This window comes from Plecotus auritus, assembly GCF_963455305.1.
Source record: "Plecotus auritus genome assembly, chromosome: 9".
In the NCBI taxonomy this organism is placed as follows: Eukaryota; Metazoa; Chordata; class Mammalia; order Chiroptera; family Vespertilionidae; genus Plecotus; species Plecotus auritus.
The window spans coordinates 117,298,916-117,323,650 of NC_137783.1; the positions used below are offsets into that span (position 1 = coordinate 117,298,916).

The 24,735-nt window shown below is 40.6% G+C and overlaps 1 protein-coding gene across 2 annotated transcripts; it reads left to right on the top strand.

The window, feature by feature from the left end:
• Window positions 1–640: 640 nt before the first annotated feature.
• Window positions 641–20,834, top strand: WEE1 (WEE1 G2 checkpoint kinase). 2 transcript variants are annotated; one of them, XM_080641176.1, is made up of 11 exons: window positions 641–1,500; window positions 2,848–3,053; window positions 3,529–3,592; window positions 3,753–3,925; window positions 4,396–4,517; window positions 10,318–10,464; window positions 14,246–14,341; window positions 16,849–16,934; window positions 17,800–17,970; window positions 18,062–18,207; window positions 19,507–20,834. In XM_080641176.1, the coding sequence occupies exons 1-11, from the start codon at window positions 922–924 to the stop codon at window positions 19,658–19,660; spliced, it is 1,944 nt and encodes a 647-aa protein (XP_080497302.1). In that variant the 5' UTR covers window positions 641–921; the 3' UTR covers window positions 19,661–20,834. The 2 variants fall into 2 exon arrangements, with proteins under 2 accessions (XP_080497302.1, XP_080497303.1); XM_080641177.1 differs by lacking the exon at window positions 10,318–10,464 and having other exon boundaries at window positions 800–1,500.
• The last annotated feature ends 3,901 nt before the right edge of the window (window positions 20,835–24,735 follow it).

Below are 24,735 nucleotides of genomic sequence, written 5' to 3' on the forward strand. Positions count from 1 at the left end.
CCCTGGGGTAAAACTGAGGTCCAGAGGCCGCCCCCAAGACGGTAACCTCGCCTCCAAAACTCAAGCTTCCGCCTTCTTGCTGGTTTCGGGGTCCGGCCTATAGTAATCAGCTCCAACATTTAGGAAAAGCCCTGAGGCTGGAGTCATTTCCGGCTCTGACCTCAACCGGGAACGTGACTGCCCACAGCCGCGCCCTCCCTGGCGGCGCCCCAGCCACAGCGGCTCCGTGTGCGCTCCGACCCGCAGGACCCCGAGGCGCGCCCAGGCTCTCGGCCCCACTTCAGACCCCGGAGAGAGCGCCGGAGGGGCCGCGAGGAGGCCGAGTTCAGGCCAGCGTTCGCCTCGGCCCAGTAGAGCCCGGCTCCACCCGCCCCTCTCAGAGGTGCCGCCTCGTCCCCCACAGCGCGCCCCGTCCGGGCGTGGCCGGACCAGCTCCCAGCCGCCCGGCTCGCTCATAGGCTCGCAGACAGCACCGCCCAGGACGGGCCCTGCGCCGAACCGGGGAGGAGCCAGCGGGTTGGCGCCAAAATCACGTAACTAGTCCCTCCCCCGCGGGCCACGTCGCGCCCTTCTTTTTTTTAAACCCGGGTCTGGGCGGGGATTGGTGGGCTGGGCAGTCACGTGGCTAACGGTCGCGGGAAGCCGCGGAGCCCGAACCCGCGGCTGGACTTGCGGAGACCTCAGCCTGGGCGCTCGGGCCGCCCCACCTCTGCTGGACAGTCCACGCTGCCGCCGCCGCTGCCGCCACAGCCGCCCGCAGTCCCGAGCGCCCCGGAGCTGCAGCCCACCGCCACGCAGCCCCGCCGCCGCGGCCTCCGGACGCGCCCCGTCGCACGTGGCAGACCCGCCCCCTGGGCAGGCTGCGCCCTGGACTCCGCGAGTCCCGGTCCTCGGGTTCTCCGTCCCAGCCCCAGGTGCGCGATGAGTTTCCTGAGCGGGCAGCGGCGGCCGCCGCCGCCCCGCCGCGCCGGGGCCTCCTGCACCTTGCGGCAAAAGCTCATCTTCTCGCCCTGCAGCGACTGTGAGGAGGAGGAGGAAGAAGAGGAGGAGGAGGGTAGCGGCCATAGCACCGGGGAGGACTCGGCCTTTCAGGAGCCCGACTCGCCGCTGCCGGCCGCGCGGAGCCCCCCAGAGCCCGGGCCCGAGGGCCGCCGCTCGCCCAGCCCGGCCCCCCGCAGCCCCGGGGAGCTGGAAGAGGACATGGTGCTGCGGAGCGCCTCCCCGGGCGCGGACGCGTCTGGCGGCGGGGCCGAGGGCGACTCGTGGGAGGAGGAGGGCTTCGGCTCTTCGTCGCCGGTCAAGTCGCCGGCGGCCGCCTACTTCCTGGGCAGCTCGTTCTCGCCGGTGCGCTTCGGGGGCCCGGAGGACGCGTCCCCGCGCGGTTACGGGGAGCGCAGGGCTGGCGAGGTTCCCTGCTCACCTCTGCGGGAGCACCCGGGCACCCCGCCGCACAAGACCTTCCGCAAGCTGCGGCTCTTTGACACGCCGCACACCCCCAAGGTGAGGACGCGGCGGCCCGGGCGCCCCGAGCCCGCGCTGGGCCGGCCTTTTAAAAAGGCGGAGGCGCCGGGAGTGGAGCGCGGCGCTACCCGGGTTCGGTTACATAACCGCCCGGCCGCACCCCCGCTCGCTCTTCTGCGCCACAACAAAAAGTTGGCAGCCTTTCTTTTGGCCCTGCCCAAAAAGTCCGTTAAGATTATATAACTGAACAATGGGCCTCGTCTGGAACTTCTTCATCTTTCAAAGGGGTTGATCGGTGCCGTCCAGGTGGCTCACGATTAAACGCCCCCCGAATGGGGGCTGCCCCGAGCGTGTCAGCCGGGAGTGTGGCGCCGATAAAGTAGTTTGGAAGGATGCTGGAGTGGTGCTGGCCCCGCCACCTGACACTCCCGACCGCCGCTGCCATATGGTGCCTTTTAAACGCTGTGATCGGTCCTGTAATTTGGGCGGCGCACGCCAGAGTTCGGTTAAAATAATTCTCATGCGCTTATCGTTTCGTGTCATGTCACCTTAATGGGGAAAGCTTGAGGTAGAGAGACTGCGCTTAGAATGGGATGAAAAGGCTGGCCTTCCAAGCGTTTACAATCTTACAGACTTGTACGTGAGACAGGGTAGCATTTCAGCTTCTTTCTGGACATTTATTGAGGAAGCGTTTGTTTACACCGTTGGGTTTGTAGTGACCAAATTTGGTCACCCTAAATGTGATGATTAGGAATATCCAACTGTTAAAAACCAGCATTGGGATTGTTGCTTGGACCCTTATGCGTTCATATTGTTGATAATGAACGTGAAGTAGGCGTTCAACACTTGTTTAAGTGATAAGAAAATATGCCGATTACCACTTCTAGAACTTTAGAAGTAACAGCAGATTTTAAAACGGACACTTCCCGAAATTAAGGCAAGTATCGCATTTGTAAGAATAATATGGGGAATGTAGCTTTTTAAGTAAGTTTCAGTCCCTCAGGAAGATGTGTGCTTTTGAGCTTGACTAGGCAAGATCCCTCTGGAAGTGAGGGGAGGAGCCCAGCAGAGGTGGCTTTCAAAGCCCTATTTAGATGGAGGGTGGGAGAGGGGAGAGGAGCTAGCTCCCCACCGCTTTCTATTTTTAGGTTTCTGTTCTTAGAAAGGGTTTGTTAACTGTTGGCCTCTATAGTGAACTTAATTTTAATAATGCATTCATACGCATTAGGGCTCTAGACCTATTTTCTTAGCTATCTTTTAGAAAAGGTCGTTAGTATCCTCCTAAAGACTCCGAAGTTAACCACTTTATTTTGCCTGAAATAAAGGCTTTGTGTTACTTTGACATATAGGACTTGGATCCTAAAAACTTTATTTTTCCTTTCTTAGAGTTTGCTCTCCAAAGCTCGAGGAATCGATTCCAGCTCTGTTAAAATCAGAAGTGGTTCTCTATTCATGGATACAGAAAAATCAGGAAAAAGAGAATTTGACATTCGACAGACTCCTCAAGTGAATATTAATCCTTTTACTCCAGATTCTTTGTTACTTCATTCCTCAGGACAGTGTCGTAGAAGAAAGAGAACATACTGGAATGAGTAAGTTATTATTCAGTAGTTTGGTTCCCCAACCACCCAAGGTTGGTTTGGTATACTTAATTAAATTTGATTTTTAACTAAATGACATGGGAGTTTATGCTCTGAAATTTTTCTCTATTCCTAACACCTAATTCTCAGCAGAGAGAGGTGGGAAGTAATCAGCTGTGGAAAAGGAATGCCATGAGAAGTGAAGGAATAAAAAGTCTAGATAACTTGTAGGAAATCCGCTGGTGTCAAAATGAGGCGAGCAGAGAGAGTTGATTTAGAAAGGCTTTAATTTTGATGTTCTGGTTAATGAACATATCTCAGCAGTGATCACATTTTAATCAGCTGACTTGTATCTTGTGATTACAAAATTAAATGCTTTTCTGTTTTTACTCCAAATTTTACTATGCACCTACCTATCAGATAAAGTGTTGGATCTCTAGTTGATGTGTCTTTCAGATATGTTGATGAAAAAATACATATTTTTCAGTTCCTGTGGTGAAGACATGGAAGCCAGTGATTATGAGTTTGAAGATGAAACAAGACCTGCTAAAGTAAATAGCTTCTCATTTTCTTTTTGTTTCTGAAATGTGATTTTCTATTTCTTAACAAATTATAATATAATTTTAAAATTTCATACATTGTGCTATCTCTACAGCAAAAAATCATTTTTATATCTTTGTATTATACATATGTATACACTTTTTATTACAGAGAATTACAATTACTGAAAGCAATATGAAGTCACGGTATACAACAGAATTTCATGAACTAGAGAAAATTGGATCTGGAGAATTTGGTTCTGTGTTTAAATGTGTGAAGAGGCTGGATGGGTGCATTTATGCCATTAAGCGATCAAAAAAGCCATTGGCCGGCTCTGTTGATGAGTATGTATTACAAATTTTGTCTTTTGATCTTTTGTTCCCTGTGGTGTTACAAACATTAAGGTTTTGGGTGATAAAGCATTGAATTTAATTAATTCTCTAACTTGTGGGAAGTTACAATGATGTAATCAGATTCTTTTCATTTTGTACCATTAGTTCTTATTGGACTTGGTAAAATAATAAGAGTAGTCGAACCTAACTTAAATTTCTTATTTCTAGTAGCATCCATTAATTCACATGAGAGTTTCATCTTTCCTGATTTCTAGGTCCAGTAAGGTTCTTTCTTTCTAACTGCCATTCTTTAATGGACGCCTTTGGAAAAATCTGCACAGAGTCTTAACTCTCTCTTAAGCAAGTTTTTCATCATAATGATAGATACAGAAGTCAAGTTTGTTTTATGAAGTTTCAGATAAATTCAGTTTAGACTTGAATGAAAATGCTTTATCATTCTCTTAATCTCTGATTTCTCCTAGGCAGAACGCTTTGAGAGAAGTATATGCTCATGCAGTACTTGGACAACATTCTCATGTAGTTCGATATTTCTCTGCATGGGCAGAAGATGATCATATGCTCATACAGAATGAGTATTGTAATGGTAAGTATCATAATGGTTCCCTTGCAAACTTGTGAGCTCAAATGAATGAACACTGAGGGAATACTTTCTAATGTATATGTCTCTTATCTCTTACAAAATCAAAGATCGGAAGCCTAACATGAATTTCAAGGGGAAGTAATACCTACCTGATGTTAAATAAAGATCGGAAACCCTTCTACCTCAGTAACCTCAGTATTGAACAGTGCAAATTATTTATATGCCAGTTACTCAGATTAAACTGATCTTGAGAGGACACTGGTATTGCCATATAACTTTTGGTATTCCATGTACCTAGCATAGTGTGTGTGGGATATAGTAAATAGAACAGGTTCCTTGCATCTAGCCCTCCTTTTCCATTTCATTATATGAACTCCTAAAATTGATGTTGGCTACTTATGACTGACTCTTCATTGGTCTAAACTCAGCCGTTTGTTCAAGGCATTCTGTAATCTTGCCCCCACTCCTATCTATCAAACCTAGTTTACCACTAGAATCAAGTAAAATTTTTTCTATTAAGTTGTTCTCTCCCTCTTTTCTCCAAAGACAAACAAAATAAGCATGTGTAGAGGTTCAACTTAGGAACTATGTATAGCTTTCCATTTCATCAAGTCCTTCAAGGACCACCTTGGGTCTCTCGTTAAACCTTTACCACAATCTCAATTCTGATTGTTATGACACTTGCTATTAAATATCTGAATCGTTATATACATATAATGGATTTTTATTTCTGTATATATTCTGTGAATATTAGAATTTAGTGAATACTTGAGGTGATAGCAAAGATTTATTTGTATATTATTATTTTTGTTCTCATTTTTTTCCTTAATCAAGACCAGCCATCTCATAGCTTGTGAATAAGTGGCATAGTAGTGGATCCAGGTTTTCCATATTTAAAAACTGAACAAAACAGAAGTAAAAGATCTGTTAACATATCTCATTTCTCATTATTTTATTAGTTCTCTATATTTGAAAGAACTGAGTGCTTAGTATACATCATTGCTACTAGTTTGTTTCACAAAGCTCTTGAAATGTTTATCTATGTACCATCAAAATATTTATGTAGCACCCTAGCTGGTTAGTTCACTGGTTAGAGGGTCAGCCTGTGGACTGAAGGGTCCTTTGTTCGATTCCTATCAAGGGCATGTACCTTAGTTGATCTCTAGCCTGGGTGCGTGCGGGAGGCAACCAAATCGATGTCTCTCCCATCTCTCCCTGCCCACCCCCCCCTTCCCCCTATCCTTACATGCCTCTTCCACTCTAAAAAAAAAAAAAAAAAATCAATGGAAGCCCTGAATTAGAGCTTCAGCCTTCTAACTGAAGGTCTAGGGCACATACCTCAGTTGCAGGTTCCTCGGCCCCTGTAGGGAGGTAACCAATAGATGTTTTCCTCTCTCCCCGCTCTTCCCTTCCTTCTACTCTAGAAATAAATGGGAAAAATATCCTCAGGTGAGGATTAACAACAACAAAAATTTTTATGTAGCTGTCTTCCATGATCTGTTTCTTAACCTTTTTTCAGTCACTACATTTGATATAGTACAACTCAACTATAATGTCTTCTTCTTTTTTTGTTTTTTTTAAAATATATTTCTTTATTGATTTCAGAGAGGAAGGGAGAAAGAGAGAGAGATAGAAACATCAATGATGAGAGAGAATCATTGATTGGCTGCCTCCTGCATGCCCCCTACTGGGGATCAAGCCTGCAATCCAGGAATGTGCCCTTGGCCAGAATCGAACCCAGGATCCTTCAGTCCGCAGGCTGATCTCTATCCACTGAGCCAAGCTGGCCAGGGCTATAATGTCTTTTCCACTCCATATTTGCTAGACACTGTCTCCTATTAATTTCTTCCTTCCTGTCACTTTTTTTTTTTCTGTCACCTTTTTGATGTGGTTGGTTCCGTTAAGTATTTCAGTGGTAGTCCAGGGACCACAAATTTGTAACAACCTAGTAAATTACATGGTTGTATAACTCAGATGTGGAAACAAAGACTTTGTCCTATTATAAAGTTAGGTTATAAAATAATATTTTGAAATAGTTTATTATTTTGGGGCAATATAAAACTTTCAAGAATAATAAAAATCTTTAAAAAGTAAGTAGACCTGTGTGGCACAGGGATGCCTTTTTTTAAAAAAATATATTTTTATTGATTTCAGCTAGGAAGGAAGAGGGAGAAAGAGATAGAAGCATCCATGATGAGAGAGAATCATGGATCAACTGCCTTCTGCAAGTCCCCCACTGGGGATTGAGCCCACAACCCGGGCATGTGCCCTTGACCAGAATCAAACCTGGGACCTTCTTTTCTTTTCTTTTTTTTTTTTTTTGAATATATTTTATTGAATTTTTACAGAGAGGAAGGGAGAGGGATAGAGAGTTAGAAACATAGATGAGAGAGAAACATCCATCAACTGCCTCCTGCACATCCCTTACTGGGGATGTGCCCGCAACCAAAGTACATGCCCTTGACTGGAATCGAACCTGGGACCCTTTAGTCCGCAGGCCTACGTTCTATCCACTGAGCCACACCAGTTAGGGCAAACCCTGGGACCTTTCAGTTCGCAGGCCGACGCTCTATTTGAACCAAACTGTCTAGGGCTGGGATGCCTTTTTGTATGGTTGTTTATTCTGCTTAGATGAAAGAAGCTAAGACTATTCTGATACATTTATGAGCTTTTCTTATCTTTTGTTTTTCCTTTCCACTTATTCCTCTCTCCACTTTTCAAAAGCTTTGAATAGTAATAAGCCTGGTCTTCAGAAAACACAGTTTCACAGAGAAAGGATTCTGTTATCATTAATTTGTACATGCTGATTAACTGATAACCTTTATCAGTGACTAAGCTTCCTTGTTATCTCAGAGTCATTTGCATTTTAAGTCTGTTGTCTTTAGTGTAGTGACAGACTGAAATATGTGTATAAAAATGTTGCCGGATAGGGGAAGAGAACCTAAAAATCAGATGAATGTTTTGCTCTTCTCATCTCTCTTGCCCTTTTGGCAATGAGATAAAAGGAACTGGTTTAGCTATAGTTGCTATACCCACTAAAAAGAAGCCATACTCTTTCTTATTAAACTTGATCTAGGACTTCAAGTCCCCTTGTCTGACAGGTTTATTTGACCTGTTCCCTTGTAGAACCCCTTTTTGCCCTCTAGTTCAAGACTGCAGGTTAAGTATGGAGAACCCACTTAAGCCTAAGATACTCAAGTGTGGTTTATTTTTATTTAAAAAACAAATTTGCCATTTGTTATTTATTCTTGTTCAAACTGTACAACTTCCGCCCTAGCCAGTTTGGCTCAATGGAGAGAGCGTCAGCCTGCAGACTGAAGGGTCCCGGGTTCGATTCTGGTCAAGGGCACATACCTGGGTTGCAGGCTCAGTCCCCAGTGTTGGGCATGTGGGAGGCAGCAGATCAAGATCAATGATTCTCTCTTATCGTTGATGTTTCTGTCTTTCTCTACTTCTCTCTTCCTCTCTGAAAAAAAAAATTTTTTTAAAAATTGTACAACTTATTTTCCTAATACTTCATTGACTTTTTTTTTTTTAAATATATATTTTACTGATTTTTTACAGAGAAGAAGGGAGAGGGATAGAGAGTTAGAAATATCGGTGAGAGAGAAACATCGATCAGCTGCCTCCTGCACATTCCCTACTGGGGATGTGCCCACAACCAAGGTACATGCCCTTTACCGGAATCAAACCTGGGACCCTTCAGTCCGCTGGCCGATGCTCTATCCCAGCCTTGGGCAAACTACGGCCCGCGGGCTGGATCCGGCTGTTCTATCCGGTTCTCTTGCTCTCCCCTCCGCTCCTTTACTTTGAATTTATATTAGTTCACACAAACACTCCATCCATGCTTTTGTTCCGGCCCTCCGGTCCAGTTTAAGAACCCATTGTGGCCCTCGAGTCAAAAAGTTTGCCCACCCCTGCTCTATCCACTGAGCCAAACCGGTTAGGGCACTTCATTGACTTTTCTGATATTATTATTATCCTGGCTTTGATTTTATTATTTATAATTAAGCTTTAAAAAGAAGTGGTGGCCTCTTGGTTGAGCATTGTCCTGTGCACTAAAAAGGTTGCCTGTTTGATTCCCAGTCAGGGCACATACCTGGGTTGCAGGTTTGATTCCTTGGGGAGTTTACAGAAGGCGACTGATTGATGTGCCCTGACCAGGAATTGAACCATGACCCCCTGGTTCATAGGTCAATGCTTAACCATTGAGCCACACCGGCAGGACCCAAGATACTGGTTTTTACCTATAAAATTTATAGATAGTTATCAAATGTGTGGGAAAACAGCTATTCTCATACATTAATGATGGGAGTATAAGTTGGTACAGCTTTCTCTATGGGGACAGTGTGTGTGTATGTGTGTGTACATGCACGTGTAATCACCCCATTCATGTAGGTACCTGCTTATAGACTTTAAGTACTAGCTATTTTGAAATCAGAAATTGAGTGCATTATTTCTTTTTATTTTTTATTTTTATTTATTGATTTTAGAGAGAAGGGAAGTGGGGGAGAGAGAGAAACATCGATTTGTTGTTCCACTTATTTATGCACTCATTGTTTCGAACCTGAAACCTTGGTATATCTTGAGGACACTTTAACCAATTGAACTACCCAGCCAGATCCTGTTATTTCTTTTTGTTAACTTTCAGAGGCAGTCAAGTCTTGGCACTGATGGTATGAATACCAATCTTAAGTGTTTTGCAGAGGTTGAACAGAAATGGCCCTATTGGCTACTGAAACTTAATCTATATGTAATAAAATAGTATTACACACACATACTATGCATGTATATTTTACATTGTACATACCCTTTGACCCAACAATAGGTTTCTAGGAGATATACTAAATATGTATGAAATGATCTATATACAAAATTATTCCTTACCAGTGGTCGGCAAACTCATTAGTCAACAGAGCCAAATATCAACAGTACAATTGAAATTTCTTTTGAGAGCTTTCAACTTCTTCTAACGCCACTTCTTCAAAACAGACTCGCCCAGGCCGTGGTATTTTGTGGAAGAGCCACACTCAAGGGGCCAAAGAGCCACCTGTGGCTTGCGAGCTGTAGTTTGCCGACCACGGTCTTAGACCATAGTATATATATTAGCAAAGGCTTAGAAGCTATTTTTAAATGTCCATCAAATAGGGGATTGGTTAATACATTACCATTCAGTTATACAGTGAATTTGATAGAAACACTGCAAAGGGGTAGTATTGGTGATGAAGAACTATCTTCAAGATAAAGAAAATATTCCTGGCCTCAGTGACTCAGTGGTTGAGTGTTGACCTATGAACCAGGAGATGATGGTTCGATTCCTGGTTGGGGCACATGCCTGGGTCGTGGGCTCAATCCCCAGTAGGGAGCATGCAGGAGGCACCTGTTCAGTGATTCTCTCTCATCATTGCTGTTCTTATCTCTTTCTCACTCTCCCTTCCTCTCTGAAGTCAATAAAAATATTTTTAAAAATAGTGAAAATGTATTATCATTTGTATAAAAAGGAGTTGAAAAGAATGCATAAGAAACTGATAACATTGATTTACTCTGGGGGAAAAGAACCAGGTGGGTTGCTGGGGTATATGGATATCCCAGAGACTCTACATTATATTTTGTACCCATGTGAGTGTATTAGCTATAGAAAGAATAAATAAAATTTTTATTTCACAAGCAGATTGAAGGGAATAGGTCCTATAAAATGTCATTTTCTTGGTTAAGTCTGTGGTCATTCAGGAGAGATATAAGAAAGAAAAATAATATTTCTGAAAAAAGAAAATGCTAAATTTCTTTTGTGTGTGTTTGTTAGGTGGAAGTTTAGCTGATGCCATAAGTATAAACTATAGAAGCATGCGTTACTTTATAGAAGCAGAGCTGAAGGATCTCCTTTTGCAAGTTGGCCGGGGCTTGAGGTATATTCATTCAATGTCTTTGGTTCACATGGATATAAAGCCTAGTAAGTATTACACATCCTCTGACCTGTGTTCTATAGGATTATAGAGAGTAAATGACTTTGTTATAAACAGTAAGAAAACGGATGCATCTTTTTTTTTTTTTAATATATTTTATTGATTTTTTTACAGAGAGGAAGGGAGAGGGATAGAGAGTTAGAAACATTGATGTGAGAGAAACATCAATCAGCTGCCTCCTGCACATTCCCTACTGGGGATGTGCCCGCAACCAAGGTACATGCCCTTGACCGGAATCGAACCTGGGACCCTTCAGTCCGCAGGCTGACGCGCTCTATCCACTGAGCCAAACTGGTTAGGGCACGGATGCATCTTAATGTCTTTTTTTCATTGTTATTTTTAAAGACCTTTGGGAAACTTATTTTTATTGTTTGTTTGGTTTGGTTTGGTTAATCCTCACCTGAAGATATATTTTCCATTGATTCTTAAAAAATGTATATTTTTATTCAGAGAGAAAGGGAGAGGGACAGAGAGATAGAAACATCAATAATGAGAGAATCATTGATGGGCTGCCTCCTGCACGTCCCACACTGGGGATCAAGGCCCAGATAGAGAATCAAACCGAGACCTCCTAGTTCATAGGTTAATACTCAGCCACTTCGACTGGGCTCCATTGACTTTTTTTTTTCTGGTACAAACCGGAAGACCTGCTAGACAAATTCAGAAAGAGCTGTAAGCACTTCCATTGACTTTTTTTAGAGAGTGCAAGGCAGGGGGAGAGAGAGAAACCATTGATTTGAGAGAAACACATCGATTGGTTGCCTCCTGCACACTCCTGGGCTGAAGATCAAGCCTGCAACCCAGGTACATGCCCTTAACTGGTATCAAACCCAAGACCCTTCAGTCCATGGGCTGAGCTCTAACCACTGAGCAACCAGCTAAGGCAGTACCTTATTTTTTGATGTAGTTGTAAATGGAATTGTTTTCTTAGTTTCTTTTTATGATAGTTCAGTATTGGTGTATAAAACATACCACCAGTCCTAGCTGGTTTGGCTCAGTGGATAGAGCGTCAGCCTGTGGACTGAATGGTCCTGGGTTTGATTCCTATCAATGGCAATGCTGCAGTTGCTGGCTCAATCCCCAGGAGGGGGCGTGTACAAGGCAGCAGATCAATGATTCTCATCATTGATGTTTCTATCCTTCTCTCTTCCTCTCTGAAATCAATAAAAAAACCCCACAATTTTTGGACATAATTTTATATCCTGCTACTCTATCAGTTCTAGTAGTTTTTTGGTGGAATCTTTAGGTAGATCTGCTGTGTTTTCTAGTGGCACAATAGTGGTCTTATGTAGTAGGTGTCTTGTGGGGCTCAGTGGCACAATCTCTCTTGTTTGGATTATGCAAACCTTCCTGTTGTAGTTTAGTCTTGAATGCCCTTAGGTTGACAATGAGGATTGACCCCTGCCACAGTGTATGAGCTGTTGTGTGGAAGCTATAGTAACATGCCACCCCCGCATCCCCCAACAGATTTGGCCCCAGCAGGGTCTGATGCCTGTTGGGATCTCCCTTTGGGTGTGCCACTTCTGTGGCTAGTTAGGTCATGCTCTGGTGTGGTCTGAAGCCCACCACTGGTTATGTTGGTTCTGGGTCCACTTGGGAGGAACTCCAATGCAGGTGGATATCAGACGCTGCCTGTGACTGGCTTTGGGCTACCTGTCTGGAGCTACCAAGAAGTCTGCAGTTTGTGACTGTCTTGACTGGGCCTGAGTGTATGTGCGAGGAGCCAAGTTGTGTACAAAGGTTAGCTTGGCTTCCACCAGCTCAGAGCCTGGGTAGATCAGTAATAGGCCCAAGGCAATTTGCTCTGCAGCCCCTGAAGTTGCCGGGGCTTCCTTGAGAGCCTTCTGAAGAAACTCTTAACCCAAGTTCTTAACAGTTGATTTGTCCAAACTACTGTTTTTTCAGGAACATGTATTACATCTGGTTATATCCATTGTCTTTTACATTTTACCTTCTACTTCTAAAAATAATAGTATAGACCTTGTTTTGCAAGATGTTCTTCCTTCTGGATTTGGTTGCTTCCTTGTAACATTTAGTTTATTCCTTTCTCCCCTTGTATTTCCTATAATTTTGAAGTTATAACTAAAAGGTTGATGGATTCATGTTAAACATTTTAGGATAGGTGTTTTTAAGTTGAATTTAATGCATTGTTGTTTTTTTTTACCCTATGGAAATGTGTATGATCAATGGGAATTTAAGTTGTTTTACACAAAATTATTTTTTAATCCTCACCTGAGGATATTTTTTTCCATTGCTTTTTTTTTTCTAGAGAGAGTGGGAGCCCGAGTGAGACAGAGAGATACAGAGAGAGAGAAACATGGATGTGAGAGAGACACATCGATTGGTTGCCTTCCACATGAACCCTAACCTGGGCTAGGGATTGAACCTACAATCCAGGTATGTGCCCTTGACAGGGAAATCAAACCCACGGCCCTTCAATGTGCAGGCTGATTCTCTACCCACTAGTCAGGGCCACAGTTTGTTTTAGTAAGAGTATGTGAAGAATTTGCCTGTACATTAACAATGCACTTAAATATTTATTTTTTAAAAAAGAAAATATATTTGGGCTGAAGGCAATAAATGTGAATTAGTAAAATTTGTCTAAACTCACTCGTATTGTATCAAATATAGTAGATCTTTATGTTGTAAGTACAAAAGTTGAAAATAAGTTTTAAAATTTCAAATTCACAAATACCGCCACAAATAAGTTGTCCTATAAATAAAGCAAAATCTGACTTGAAATATGAAAACGTTTATTTGCCACTAGTTTGATAAAATTGTTCATACAAATAGGAAGTAGAATTTTGCTTTCATCTCTGTTATGTAAAGATATTTCACAATTATAGAGTTCTGTTTGAAGTTTTTATTAAAACCCAGTCATGGAGGGAAGGTGGGGGAGGGTGAGTGGGTGGGAGGTAATCAATCAAAGACCTTGTATGCAAATATGCATAACCCATGGATGCAGACAGTAGAATATAACATAAGTTCAGTACTATATTGATAAAACTATTAAAATGGGATCTGATGCTAAAATTTATGTTAATCATGAGCTTACTCAAATTTGAAGATAAAAAAGTGTTTGTTTAGCTGAGACAGTGAATTCCACAAAGCTGCAGTGGGTAAAGATGCTGTGGGATCAGCCAAACTCAATAGATATGTGACTCATTCTTTTCATACCAGCCTTGTAGCATGAGAGTAAAATTTGTGCTTTGGCAGCATTACAAATTACTATGTTACTGCCATTTGTATGGTTTCCAAGTAATTAAAACTGCTGAAAATCGCCCTTACTTGTTTGGCTCAGGGATAGAGCGTTGGCCAGCGGACTGAAGGGTCCCAGGTTCAATTCTGGTCAAGGGCATGTATCTTGGTTGCGGGCACATCCCCAGTAGGGGGTGTGCAGGAGGCAGCTGATTGATGTTTCAAGTCTCTATCCCTCTCCCTTCCTCTCTGTAAAAAAATCAATAAAATATATTTTAAAAAAATAAAATAAAAAAATAAAACTGCTGAAGATCAATGTGTAGATGTGAAGGGACTAGTTATAGTGGTTTCTAATTGTTCAAGGATCAGAGCTAGGCCAGAAAATATATTCCTAGAAAATATAGCCCAGGTCCCATCTGAGACTGTTAGTTACTTCATAGTGTTTGGGGTAAAGCATATAAGAATCTATATATTTAAAAGCTTTCTGGATGATTCTGATGTATGCTTGTTTGTGAACTTTGGTTATACTATTAATTATTAGTGTGACTTACATAAATAACTGTTTGACAGGTAATATTTTCATATCTCGAACCTCAATCCCAAATGCTTCCTCTGAAGATGGAGATGAAGATGAATGGATATCTAACAAAGTTATCTTTAAAATAGGTAAGAAAGAAAGATAACCAGATTATTACCATAAAATAAAGAGAGGAGCTGTTGTGTTTTAACTTTTTTTTTTATTTATTTTATTTTTTTATTATTTTTTTAAAAATTTCTTTTTACTTTATTTTTATTTTAAATAAATCTTTATTGTTCAAATTATTACAGGTGTTCCTCTTTTTTCCCCCCTAGCTCCCCTCCACCTGATTCCCACCCCACCCCATGCCCTTACTCCCTGCCACTGTCTTCATCCATAGGTGTAAGATTTTTGTCCAATCTCTTCCCGCACCCCTCACAACCCCTTCCCCCTAAGAATTGTCAGTCCACTCCATTTCTATGACCCTGATTCTATTATATTCATCAGTCCATTCTGTTCATCAGATTTTTTATTCACTTGATTTTTAGTTTCACTTGTTGATAGACATGTATTTGTTGTCATTTTGTTGTTCATAATTTTTATCTTTACCTTTTTCTTCTTCTTCCTCTTAAAGAATACCCTTCAGCATTTCATATAATCCTGGTTTGGTGGTGATGAACTCCTTTAGCTTTTTCTTGGTCTGTGAAGCTCTTTATCTGACCTTCAATTCTGAATGATAGCTTTGCTGGGTAGAGTAATCTTGGTTGTAGGTTCTTGCTGTTCATCACTTTGAATATTTCTTGCCACTCCCTTCTGGCCTGCATAGTTCCTGTTGAGAAATCAGCTGATAGTCGTATGGGTACTCCCTTGTAGGTAACTAACTGTTTTTCTCTTGCTGCTTTCAAGATTCTCTCTTTGTCTTTTGCCCTTGGCATTTTAATTATGATGTGTCTTGGTGTGGTCCTCTTTGGATTCCTTTTGTTTGGGGTTCTGTGAGCTTCCTGGACTTGTAAGTCTATTTCTTTCAGCAGGTAGGGAAAGTTTTCTGTCATTATTTCTTCTAATAGGTTTTCAATATTTTGCTCTCTCTCTCTCCTTCTGGCACCCCAATAATTCGGATGTTGGTACGCTTAAAGTTGTCCCAGAAGCTCCTTACACTATCTTCATATTTTTGGATTCTTTTTTCTTTTTGTTTTTCTGGTTGGGTGTTTTTTGTTTCCTCATATTACAGATCTTTGGTTTGATTCTTGGGATACGTTGATCTACAGTTGAGTTTCTGTATATTCTTTATTTCAGACAGTGTATGCTTAATTTCTGACTGGTCCTTTTCCCTTTTTTTGGCATTCTCATTAAGGTCTTTGAAGGTCTCACTAAGCTCCTCGGAGGTCTCATCAAGTTTCTCGGCGGTTTTTAGAAGATTCTTGAGTAACCTTATAAATGTGGTTCTGAACTCTATGTCATCCATTAGTTTGCTTTCCTCCATTTCTCTCATTCGTGACATGTTTCTTTGTCTCCGCATTTTGCTGCTTCCTTGTGTTGATGGAGTGGCTTTATGTGGTAGGTGACCTATAGGGGCCAGTAGCTCAGCCTCCCCAATCACCTGAGGTGGACGCCTTTGGTACACCCCTTTGTGGTCTGAGTGCAAAGTCTTGGTGTAGTTAAGCCTTGACTGCTGTTGGTACACTAGGAGGAATTGACCTGCCGGCCAATTGGCTGTGAGGACCCGCTGTGTCTATAATGGAAGAACTGCTGTGCTGGAGACACGCTTATGGTGCAGGACTTGTTTCAGTGGGGCTTTGGTGCTCACTGAGTCTGCCTCTTGAATGTGTCACTTATGGATGTGAGGAGTTGAAATCTGGTGTCTCACACTGACCACTAGGTACTCTGGCTTCTGGATCTCCCGTGGGGTGCAGGTCAGCTACTGTCTGAGGCCACCCAGCAGGAGCTACAGCAAGAACTACAGTTTTCTCCTCTTTGCTTGGGGTTTGGAGGTTTTGGAGCTGTCTGACCCAGGCTGCAAGTTTGTTAGGTTAAGCTGCAATAGGGCAGGCCATTCATATGCTAAAGCCGCTGCTTGGAGCTTGTGTGGGTTCGTAGATTGTGCAGGGCGGGGTCTCAGGGCGTGACTAGGCTAGGGCGTGGCAAACAGCGATGGCTGCCAGTAAGCCGGCTCTGCGGCTCCGACCGTGTCCCCACGTCCCACGCCCCAGCACAATAAACAATTGTTCCTGCTCGCAGCCCTGCAAGCAAGCCTCCCTCACTTTCCGACCCCACGGCAGACAGTCCAGCTTCTCCCCATAGGAGTTTGGGTCCCCCACGTCTCCCCAGAAACGAGTTCGGAGTAATCCGGAGCTTATCTCCCTTCAGGTTGAAAACAGCAGCGCTCCCAGTCACCCTTCGCCTCCCAATTCGCGCGTCTCCGTACCTCAGCTTTTCAGCGCTTGTGCACCCCTCAATGCTGTTTGCTCTTTCCTTCTAGTTGTAGAACTTCCACTCAGCCAGCTTTCCCATGGTTCTGGGTGATAGACATTTTGTCTTTTAGTTGTAGTTTTGAAATTGTTGTGCGAGGCAGCAGTTTAGGTGTTTACCTACGCCGCCATCTTGGATCTCTCCTGTGTTTTAACTCTTGGCTGTATTTTTTTTTCAATACTTCTAGGTGATCTTGGGCATGTAACAAGAATCTCTAGTCCACAAGTTGAAGAGGGTGATAGCCGGTTCCTTGCAAATGAAGTTTTACAGGAGGTAATTTTTCTCCTTTAATAATGCCATTTGTTTTGCAACACTTACCATTTGATAGAAGAATATAAATGCAGATGTATTAAAATTTTAAGCTAGTAACTAGTAGAATAGTAATAACAAAATAGAAAGCCTAAACCATCAGTTGGGGTATTGAACTTTAGCAAGTCAGTAAAGGCAAGTTTATAATATTCAATATGGTAGAGTTGTGGTAAAAGAAAAGTTTCCATACACTACTGGTGGAACTTTAAAATAGCACAGCATTTTTGGAGAGCTAAATATTAGTATCAACATTTAAAAATCAAGTACCTTTTCATCCAGAATTTCCATTTCTGAGAGTCTCCTACAGGAATTTTCCAATTCAAACAAACCAAGAACAATACAAAATTAAGTAGCAGCACAGGAATGATTTAAGTAAATTAAGGCTGATAGTTAATAGTACTGTTTCAAAAGTGTGATGAAATATTTCTCAATAAGAGTTTGGAATGGAAGTAGAACAAATAAATTATGATCATTGTTCTTTTTATGTATATTTGTGTCATGTTTATTTGTAACTTGTCATGTATGTATGTTTTGTGTTTTCATATGAATGCTCCTAGAGGGATAGGAGTTTCTTCTGAGATTTGAATTAGGCTGACAGGAGACATTGACTTTTAGAAATGTTTTTACCAATCCCTCCACCTCAGAGTATATATTACTTTATAATTAGAATAATTTCCCCAAATTTACTTGTTCTCTGAATAGGTTCTAAACTTAAATGTGGCATTGGACATTTTAGTCCTGTTTTTCACCTAAATCATTATGAGGTATAATCTTACTTTATTTTGAGCATTTTTATATTTCCTTAAAATTATTTTATTTCATTTTACAGAACTATTCCCATCTACCAAAAGCAGATATTTTTGCCCTTGCCCTCACAGTAGTATGTGCTTCTGGTGCTGAACCTCTCCCCAGAAATGGAGACCAATGGCATGAAATCAGACAGGGTAGATTACCACGGATTCCACAAGTGCTTTCCCAAGAATTTACAGAGTTGCTAAAAGTGAGTATTTTTTATATGAAGCACTTTATTGACATGGTTTAACATTTTATTAAATCACATGTTTTTACTTTAATTTTACTTCTCTTTCAAGGTTATGATTCATCCAGATCCAGAGAGAAGACCTTCAGCAGCGGCACTGGTAAAGCATTCAATATTGCTGTCTGCTTCTAGAAAAAGCGCAGAACAATTACGAATAGAATTGAATGCTGAAAAGTTCAAAAATTCACTTTTGCAGAAGTAAGTGAGGGTTTTTTGTTTTGTTTTATTTTTACTTTTTTGTGTTCATTAATTCACAAATTTAGTAAGATGATAAAGGCTTTCTGTCAGTGACAAATATAGTGGTTTGGCATGTTATACAGTTAAAAGTTGGGGAACTTCTGCATTAAATTAGTTACTTGACCTATAAATTAGTGTTGTTTCTAGACTTTGAAATTAATGGGCTTCAAGTTTTTAAGACTAGCATATATATTTGCAAGTGGTGATAATCCCCAAGCCCCAAATCATAGCAAAAGCTAAGTGAGCCTATACCCCTCCCCAAAGTCTCAGTATCAATGAACATTCCTTGAAACTTTCCGTTGTACTAATTTTTATGAAATTATATCCATTAGGTTAGTAGGTGATCCTCATATTTGATGTGAATGACCTTTGACATTTCAAAACTGATTGGAATGATAATTCTAATGCATTTGCTTTATTGCTACCATTTTGATTCTAAGCTAATCTGACTTGAAATATGAAAACGTTTATTTGCCACTAGTTTGATAGATATAATAGTTCATACAAATAGGAAGTAGAATTTTGCTGTCATCTCTTATGTAAAAATATTTCACAATTATTGAGTTCTGTTTGAAGTTTTTATTAAAACCTAGTCATGGAGGGAAGGTGGGGGAGGGTGAGTGGGTGGGTGGTAATCACAGACCTTGCAACCAAATATGCATAACCCATGGATGCAGACAGTAGGTGATGAGGGCCTGGGGTGGAGGACGGGGGTTGGAGGGTGGGGGTGGGTTGGAGGGGGTTGATGGGGGAAAAAAGAGGGCATGTAATACTTTCAACAATAAATATTTAAACGAAACAAAACAGAAAACCCCAGTCATGCCCAGCTGGTGTGGATCAGTTGGTTAAGCTTCATTCCATGCACCAGGACGTCACTGGTCAGGGCACATGCCCAGGTTGCAGGCTCAACCCCCTGTAGGGCATGTGTAGGAGGCAGCTGATCAATGTTTCTATCTCTCCCTCTTTCTGAAATCAATAAAAACATATTAAAAACACACCAAAAAAAATGTCATTAGTAGTGTCTTTATTACTTTGTTCCTAAGTATGTATGATATTTTAATTCTGATAGCACAATGTAAATTTAAGTTGAGCAGAAGCTAAAGTTTCATAGTGTATTTTTCCTCTTAGTTGCATGTTAGAATAATGATGACATGCAAAGATATTCCAGCTGATAATATAGTTTGTGTTTGGCCTCTTAGGATCCCTTCCTAGGATTAACACAGTAGGTGAAAGTCTTGTTTTCTCTTTTTGTGTTCGTAGAGAACTCAAGAAAGCCCAGATGGCAAAAGCTGCAGCTGAGGAAAGAGCACTCTTCACTGACCGGATGGCCACTAGGTCCACCACCCAGAGTAATAGAACATCTCGACTTATTGGAAAGAAAATGAATCGCTCTGTCAGCCTTACCATATACTGAACTACTTATTTCCCACCTCCCCAAAAAAACTGTGACAAGAGGAAGTTAAAGCTAGGTTGAAATCACTGCTAGAATCCAGTTTGCAATTACTTTCTTAAAATCGGTGTCAGTAGTTTTACTGAAATATTTTTTAGGACTTTTATTTGTGAATTACAGTTAAAAGCTGTATTTTGACCAGTGCTCTATCAGGCTTTCATTTAGTTTATCAGTTTGTCTTCTCTAGGATGTCAGTCACTGTTGGATGTTACCATCAGCCTTTCCAGGGTGAACCACTATGGTGGTGTGCTGCTGATAGTTTGCTGTTGCATTGTGATAAAAGGTATCCTTCCCTGTAGTGACTTGTAAAAAAGGACCAAGGGCTTTATTACAAACATTCTCCCTTCGAAAAGGGAAATAGTAAGAGAATCATTTACTACTCAGCCTTCAATGTACCTGTGTGTCAGTCTTATATTTCTTTTTTTTTAATTGTGAATTATATTTGTATATCCAACTGGGAGCACTTTTGGGCACTGTATGAACCATGGAATAATTCTGTGGAAGTATTGCCTTGTGAATTTGCTGCTATTTTAGTTTTGTCTTTGCTGTAAAATTGTAGCATTAAACAATCATTGTTGTTAATAGGCTTTTTTTTTTTTAAACAATTATGTGAAATACATAGCTGCTCTTGATGAAAAGCAGCTTATTTGCCTTTTTTTCCCTTTGAACTTTGAAGCTAGTGCATTGGAGAAATGCATCCTTTCTCCCCTTTGAAATGCTGTATTAATGTAGTATAATTATTGCTGGTTTTGTAATTTTTCCTGATAATGCCCTTCCCTGAATTTTTAAAAAATCTTTCCTCTTGCCACCCAAGTTTTGTACTTGATTGTATTGTTAGTCTGTTTTTAACTGTTTTGCCCAGTTTCCCTTCAACATTGGTGTATATAAACTAATCTCGGTGATACTGTACATAGCTGTTTGAAATGCCAGAATGACTTCTGACTATTCCAAGCTTTTCATAAAATATATTTTATCTGTGATTAGCCACTTGACTAATAGTACTGGCTAACAGATATTGAAAAAATTTTGTTTATTGTTTATTTTCCTATTGATTTTGGTTTAAGACTTGTTTGCACTTGTCTGTTTGACTCGTGTATTGTTAACATTGTTTGGCATATTAAAAGTCACTCTGAGCTTACCTTAATTGTCAAAATCTTTGTGATGCCTATTTTCTGTTATCTCCATTATATAGAGAGTACTAAAAGCAAAGGATGTATTTTTGATAGAATATGAAACATTGATTATTTAGTATTGAGCTTTAGTCCATATTAGTTACATTTTTGAATTTAAGAAAAATTTACACATCAATCTTGGGATATTTTTATTTTGTAATTTTAAATATTTAATATTTTATGTCCCATTGCATATTATACTTTTGATCTGCTAGAAATGTATAAGGTAGTTTAAAATAACTTTAGGTTTTTAAGTGACTGTAACATGACTCATAACTTTCTAATGTGAACTGAATCACAGAAGAGAACTTTAAAGTGGGGAGAGTTTTAACTTAGTAAACTAGGCTGGATTTTAATTGAGAATGCAAATTTAACTGATACACAGTGCTAATTCTGTGTGACATTTTTCTGGTGAAGATTAGAGTCAGAGAGTAAGCAATGAAGACCTTGAACAGATAAAATGGATGTCATAATATCCTTGTGTTTTTTAAACAGTATTTTAAAAAACATTTTTGATTTCAGAGAGGAAGGAAGAGGGAGAGAGAGAGAGAGAGACATCAATGATGAGAATCATCAATTGGCTGCCTCCTGCACGCCCCCCACTGGAGATCGAGCCTGCATCCCGGGCATGTGTCCCTGACCGGAATCGAACTCAGGACCCTTCAGTCCTCAGGCTGACACTCTATCCACTGAGCCAAACCAGCCAGGGCTAAACAGTATTTTTTTTTTTAAATTTTTATGATTTTATTGATTTCAGAGGAATGGAGAGCGAGAGAGAGTGAGAGAGACATCAATGATGAGAGAGAATCATTGGTTAGCTGCCTCTTGCACGCCCTCTACTGGGGATGGAGCCGAAATCCAGGCATGTGTCCTAGACTGTAATTGAGCCTGGGACCCTTCAATCCACAGGCCAACACTCTATCCACTGAGCCAAACCAGCTAGGGCAAGATCCTTGTGTTTTTTGAACATGGGTACATAATTTCTCGCTTAGGGCCTATTTCTTCCTGCCATAAATATTTTAACAAGCTTGATTATTTTAGCTTTCTAGCCTACGGCTTGTTAAAAAGCAAAATTTGAGGTGTGAGAGGAATTGGTGTAGACAGGTAATTAGATATAAAAACTAGTAGGTGTGGGTGACAGAAAACCTAAAAAGCAGTGAAGGCTGGAACAGGTTTCAGTAGCTACTGAAGACAACTATAGAAAGTTGGATAAATTAGTGTTCCATAGGACCACTATAAGTCATTAAGGTTTGATTTTCCTAGTGTACTGGCTTCAAAGAAAAAAAATCAGGTATTGTTTTTCATCAAAACTTGCAGTGTTTTTTTTTTTCCACATTATTTAATAATATTAGATTAGAAAATTTTGGTTTTCAAAGAGAATTCTTAAGGTATTTGAAAGCTGATATGAGAATTGGGCTTATATCCAGTCCAACACAGAAAACAGGTTGAGTGCCTTCTGTGTGCTAACTGATAAACCAAAAACCAGTAAGAAATAGGCTTTGCCCAATAGTGACTCAGGATGAAATAAAGCAGACCTGTGTAGAAATAAAATATTAATAAAATTTGTTGAGCGCTATGTTGGAGGGATTCTGCAAGGTAGAGTGATGGCTCAAAGGACAGTTGCATACCTTGGGGAAGATTCTGGAGGTAGATTAGAAATTGAATTTGGGTGATTTTGCTTAGATTGGTTTCAAAGCCACTGTTGTACTAACTCAGTAAGAGTAAGGAGGGCCTGAACTAGGACCTTTGGTTAGAAACAAGGGGATAGAGATTTCATCAGATGAGGACGCTGCACATTAAACAGCTTTTGTTTGTTTTTATAACAGTGAGAACTTGTTAGCATAACATCTGGCGGAAGCTACAAGTGCTAATGAAATATTGAATTTTCCAGAAAATTTAATTAAAATGCAGAGAGGCCTGTTACTTTTTGAGACAATTTTTAAATATCGACTATGCATTTGGGTAGAAGGAATCACATATTACAGTTGACTGCAAATTAAAACTAGTGCCTTTTATTTTGCCAAGAATCCAAAGCAGTCCCCTTTAATTAATGAACTAATGTCTTTTGAAGAAGCAATCCTCAAGCTTTGATTTTCAGTCTACTTCATTCCACAGGGCAAGAAATAATGGCATCACTCTACTTTGTTCCACAGGGCAAGAAATAATGGCATTTAAAAAATTGATAACAGCTGGGTTTGGCCAATGCTTCAAGCCGTCTCCGAATTCTTAAGCAGCAGTATCCTGACATTCGTTTTTCTTCCTCTCCATTTATCTTCACAAAGCATCTCATTGACTTTAGCCAACAGATCAAATAAGTTGTTGCATCCTTACGGTATTTTTATTGTAAAATTTTTAAAGGTCAAAGCAATCAAGGAGGATGGATCAATAAGGAATTTTGGATGTGTTTTGGATATTGTGAAAATAGTAAGTGAAGCCTGGAACTAGGAATTTGGAGGAAACTGCCTCATTCAGTATTTGGAAGGCATTTGTATTACTGTAAAAAGCATCACTGAAACTGATTGACATTGCAGAGTGAGTGGATCTAGAAGTTTCTCCTGCAAACCTGATTGTATTGTTAGAAATTTCTCAGGAGCTCAACAAAGTATATTTTTATAAAAATGGAAAAGTAAGACATAATTGAAACTGTCCAACATTTAGCTTTCAAAAACTTTGAGAGGCATTTATCTGAACATCATTGAATTATTTTTTTTCCTTTGTGGCAGATGACATTAATTTTCAATGCAGTTCAAAGGTCTCTGGAGTAAGGAATAATATCTTAGGAAGATTTACCAGGAAAAGATGGCATATTCTGTCCAAACTTCATTAAACTAAGAGTCTAAGAAACCTCAGCCAGTCCAGCCCATGAAGAAAAATACCTCAAAGGAACATGTATATCACAGCTCATATTGTTAGTTTTATACTGTTAATAAATATGGAGAGTATATTATTTGTTTGAGTTTTGACATACTTATGCTATGAAATGGGTTTCCAGGCTGGAATTCCAGTTTATGCCTACTAGTCCATTTCGCCAATGAGAAGGTCAAGTTCAGTGTACAATGACTCCATTTAAGATGTTTGTCCAGGAGAGGAGTCACCTTTTTGTGGTTGAGACTATGGAGGCTCAGGTGAGTTAAATAACTTGGGAACTCAGTTTGGTAAGTAGAAGAGCCAGAATTCTAACTCCAATCTCATAAGAAAGAATCATGCATTTTCCAGACACTCAAAAGTTGAGGACAGATGCTAATTAAAGAACAGAATTTAGGCAGCAAAGAAGAATAAAAAGGAACAAGAATTAAGAAAATTGGGAAGACTGGTGTCATGGGAACCAGGAGAAATTGATTGACTATATACACAAAAGATTAAATGACTCAGCTCCATGAACGCATCTAGTGTTTTTTAGGAGATCTTTGGTGAGCAATGTCAGGAATAAAAGCCAGATTACACTGAGTTGCAGTGCAAAGGGGGCGATTACCAAATAGAGAGTATAAGTCATTTTCAAGAAATATGGCTGAAAAGGGCAAGGGAGGAGAGAGCTATAGCAAGGGCAATCTGTACGTCTTTTTTTAATTAGCACTTATTGGTCACCTATTATGTGCTAAGTGTTTTATATACCTAATGTTATTTAGTCCTTTTAAGTTAAAATCCCCACTGTGAACACATTTTTAGAAAGGTTACATAGGTCAGGATTCAAACCTAAGGTGTTTGGCTGAACCACTAGCCAAATTCATAGCAAGTCCTCTGAGTCTGGAGCAGAGAAGAGTGAGTGTGGATGAGACAAGTTTGGAAGTGTTTGGAGGAATGCAGGAAATGGGGGAGGAGAATTCTGATGGCCTCTTCTCTGGGATTGAGTCCCATGAACTGAAAATA

What these genes read in the sequence shown, in the direction of transcription:
- WEE1 (XM_080641176.1), top strand. Translation starts at nt 922, where the DNA reads ATGAGTTTCCTGAGCGGGCAGCGGCGGCCGCCGCCGCCCCGCCGCGCC. An exon ending in TTGGCCGGCTCTGTTGATGA is followed by an intron (nt 3,926 to 4,395) that starts GTATGTATTACA and finishes GATTTCTCCTAG; the next exon opens with GCAGAACGCTTTGAGAGAAG. An exon ending in AATTTACAGAGTTGCTAAAA is followed by an intron (nt 17,971 to 18,061) that starts GTGAGTATTTTT and finishes TTCTCTTTCAAG; the next exon opens with GTTATGATTCATCCAGATCC.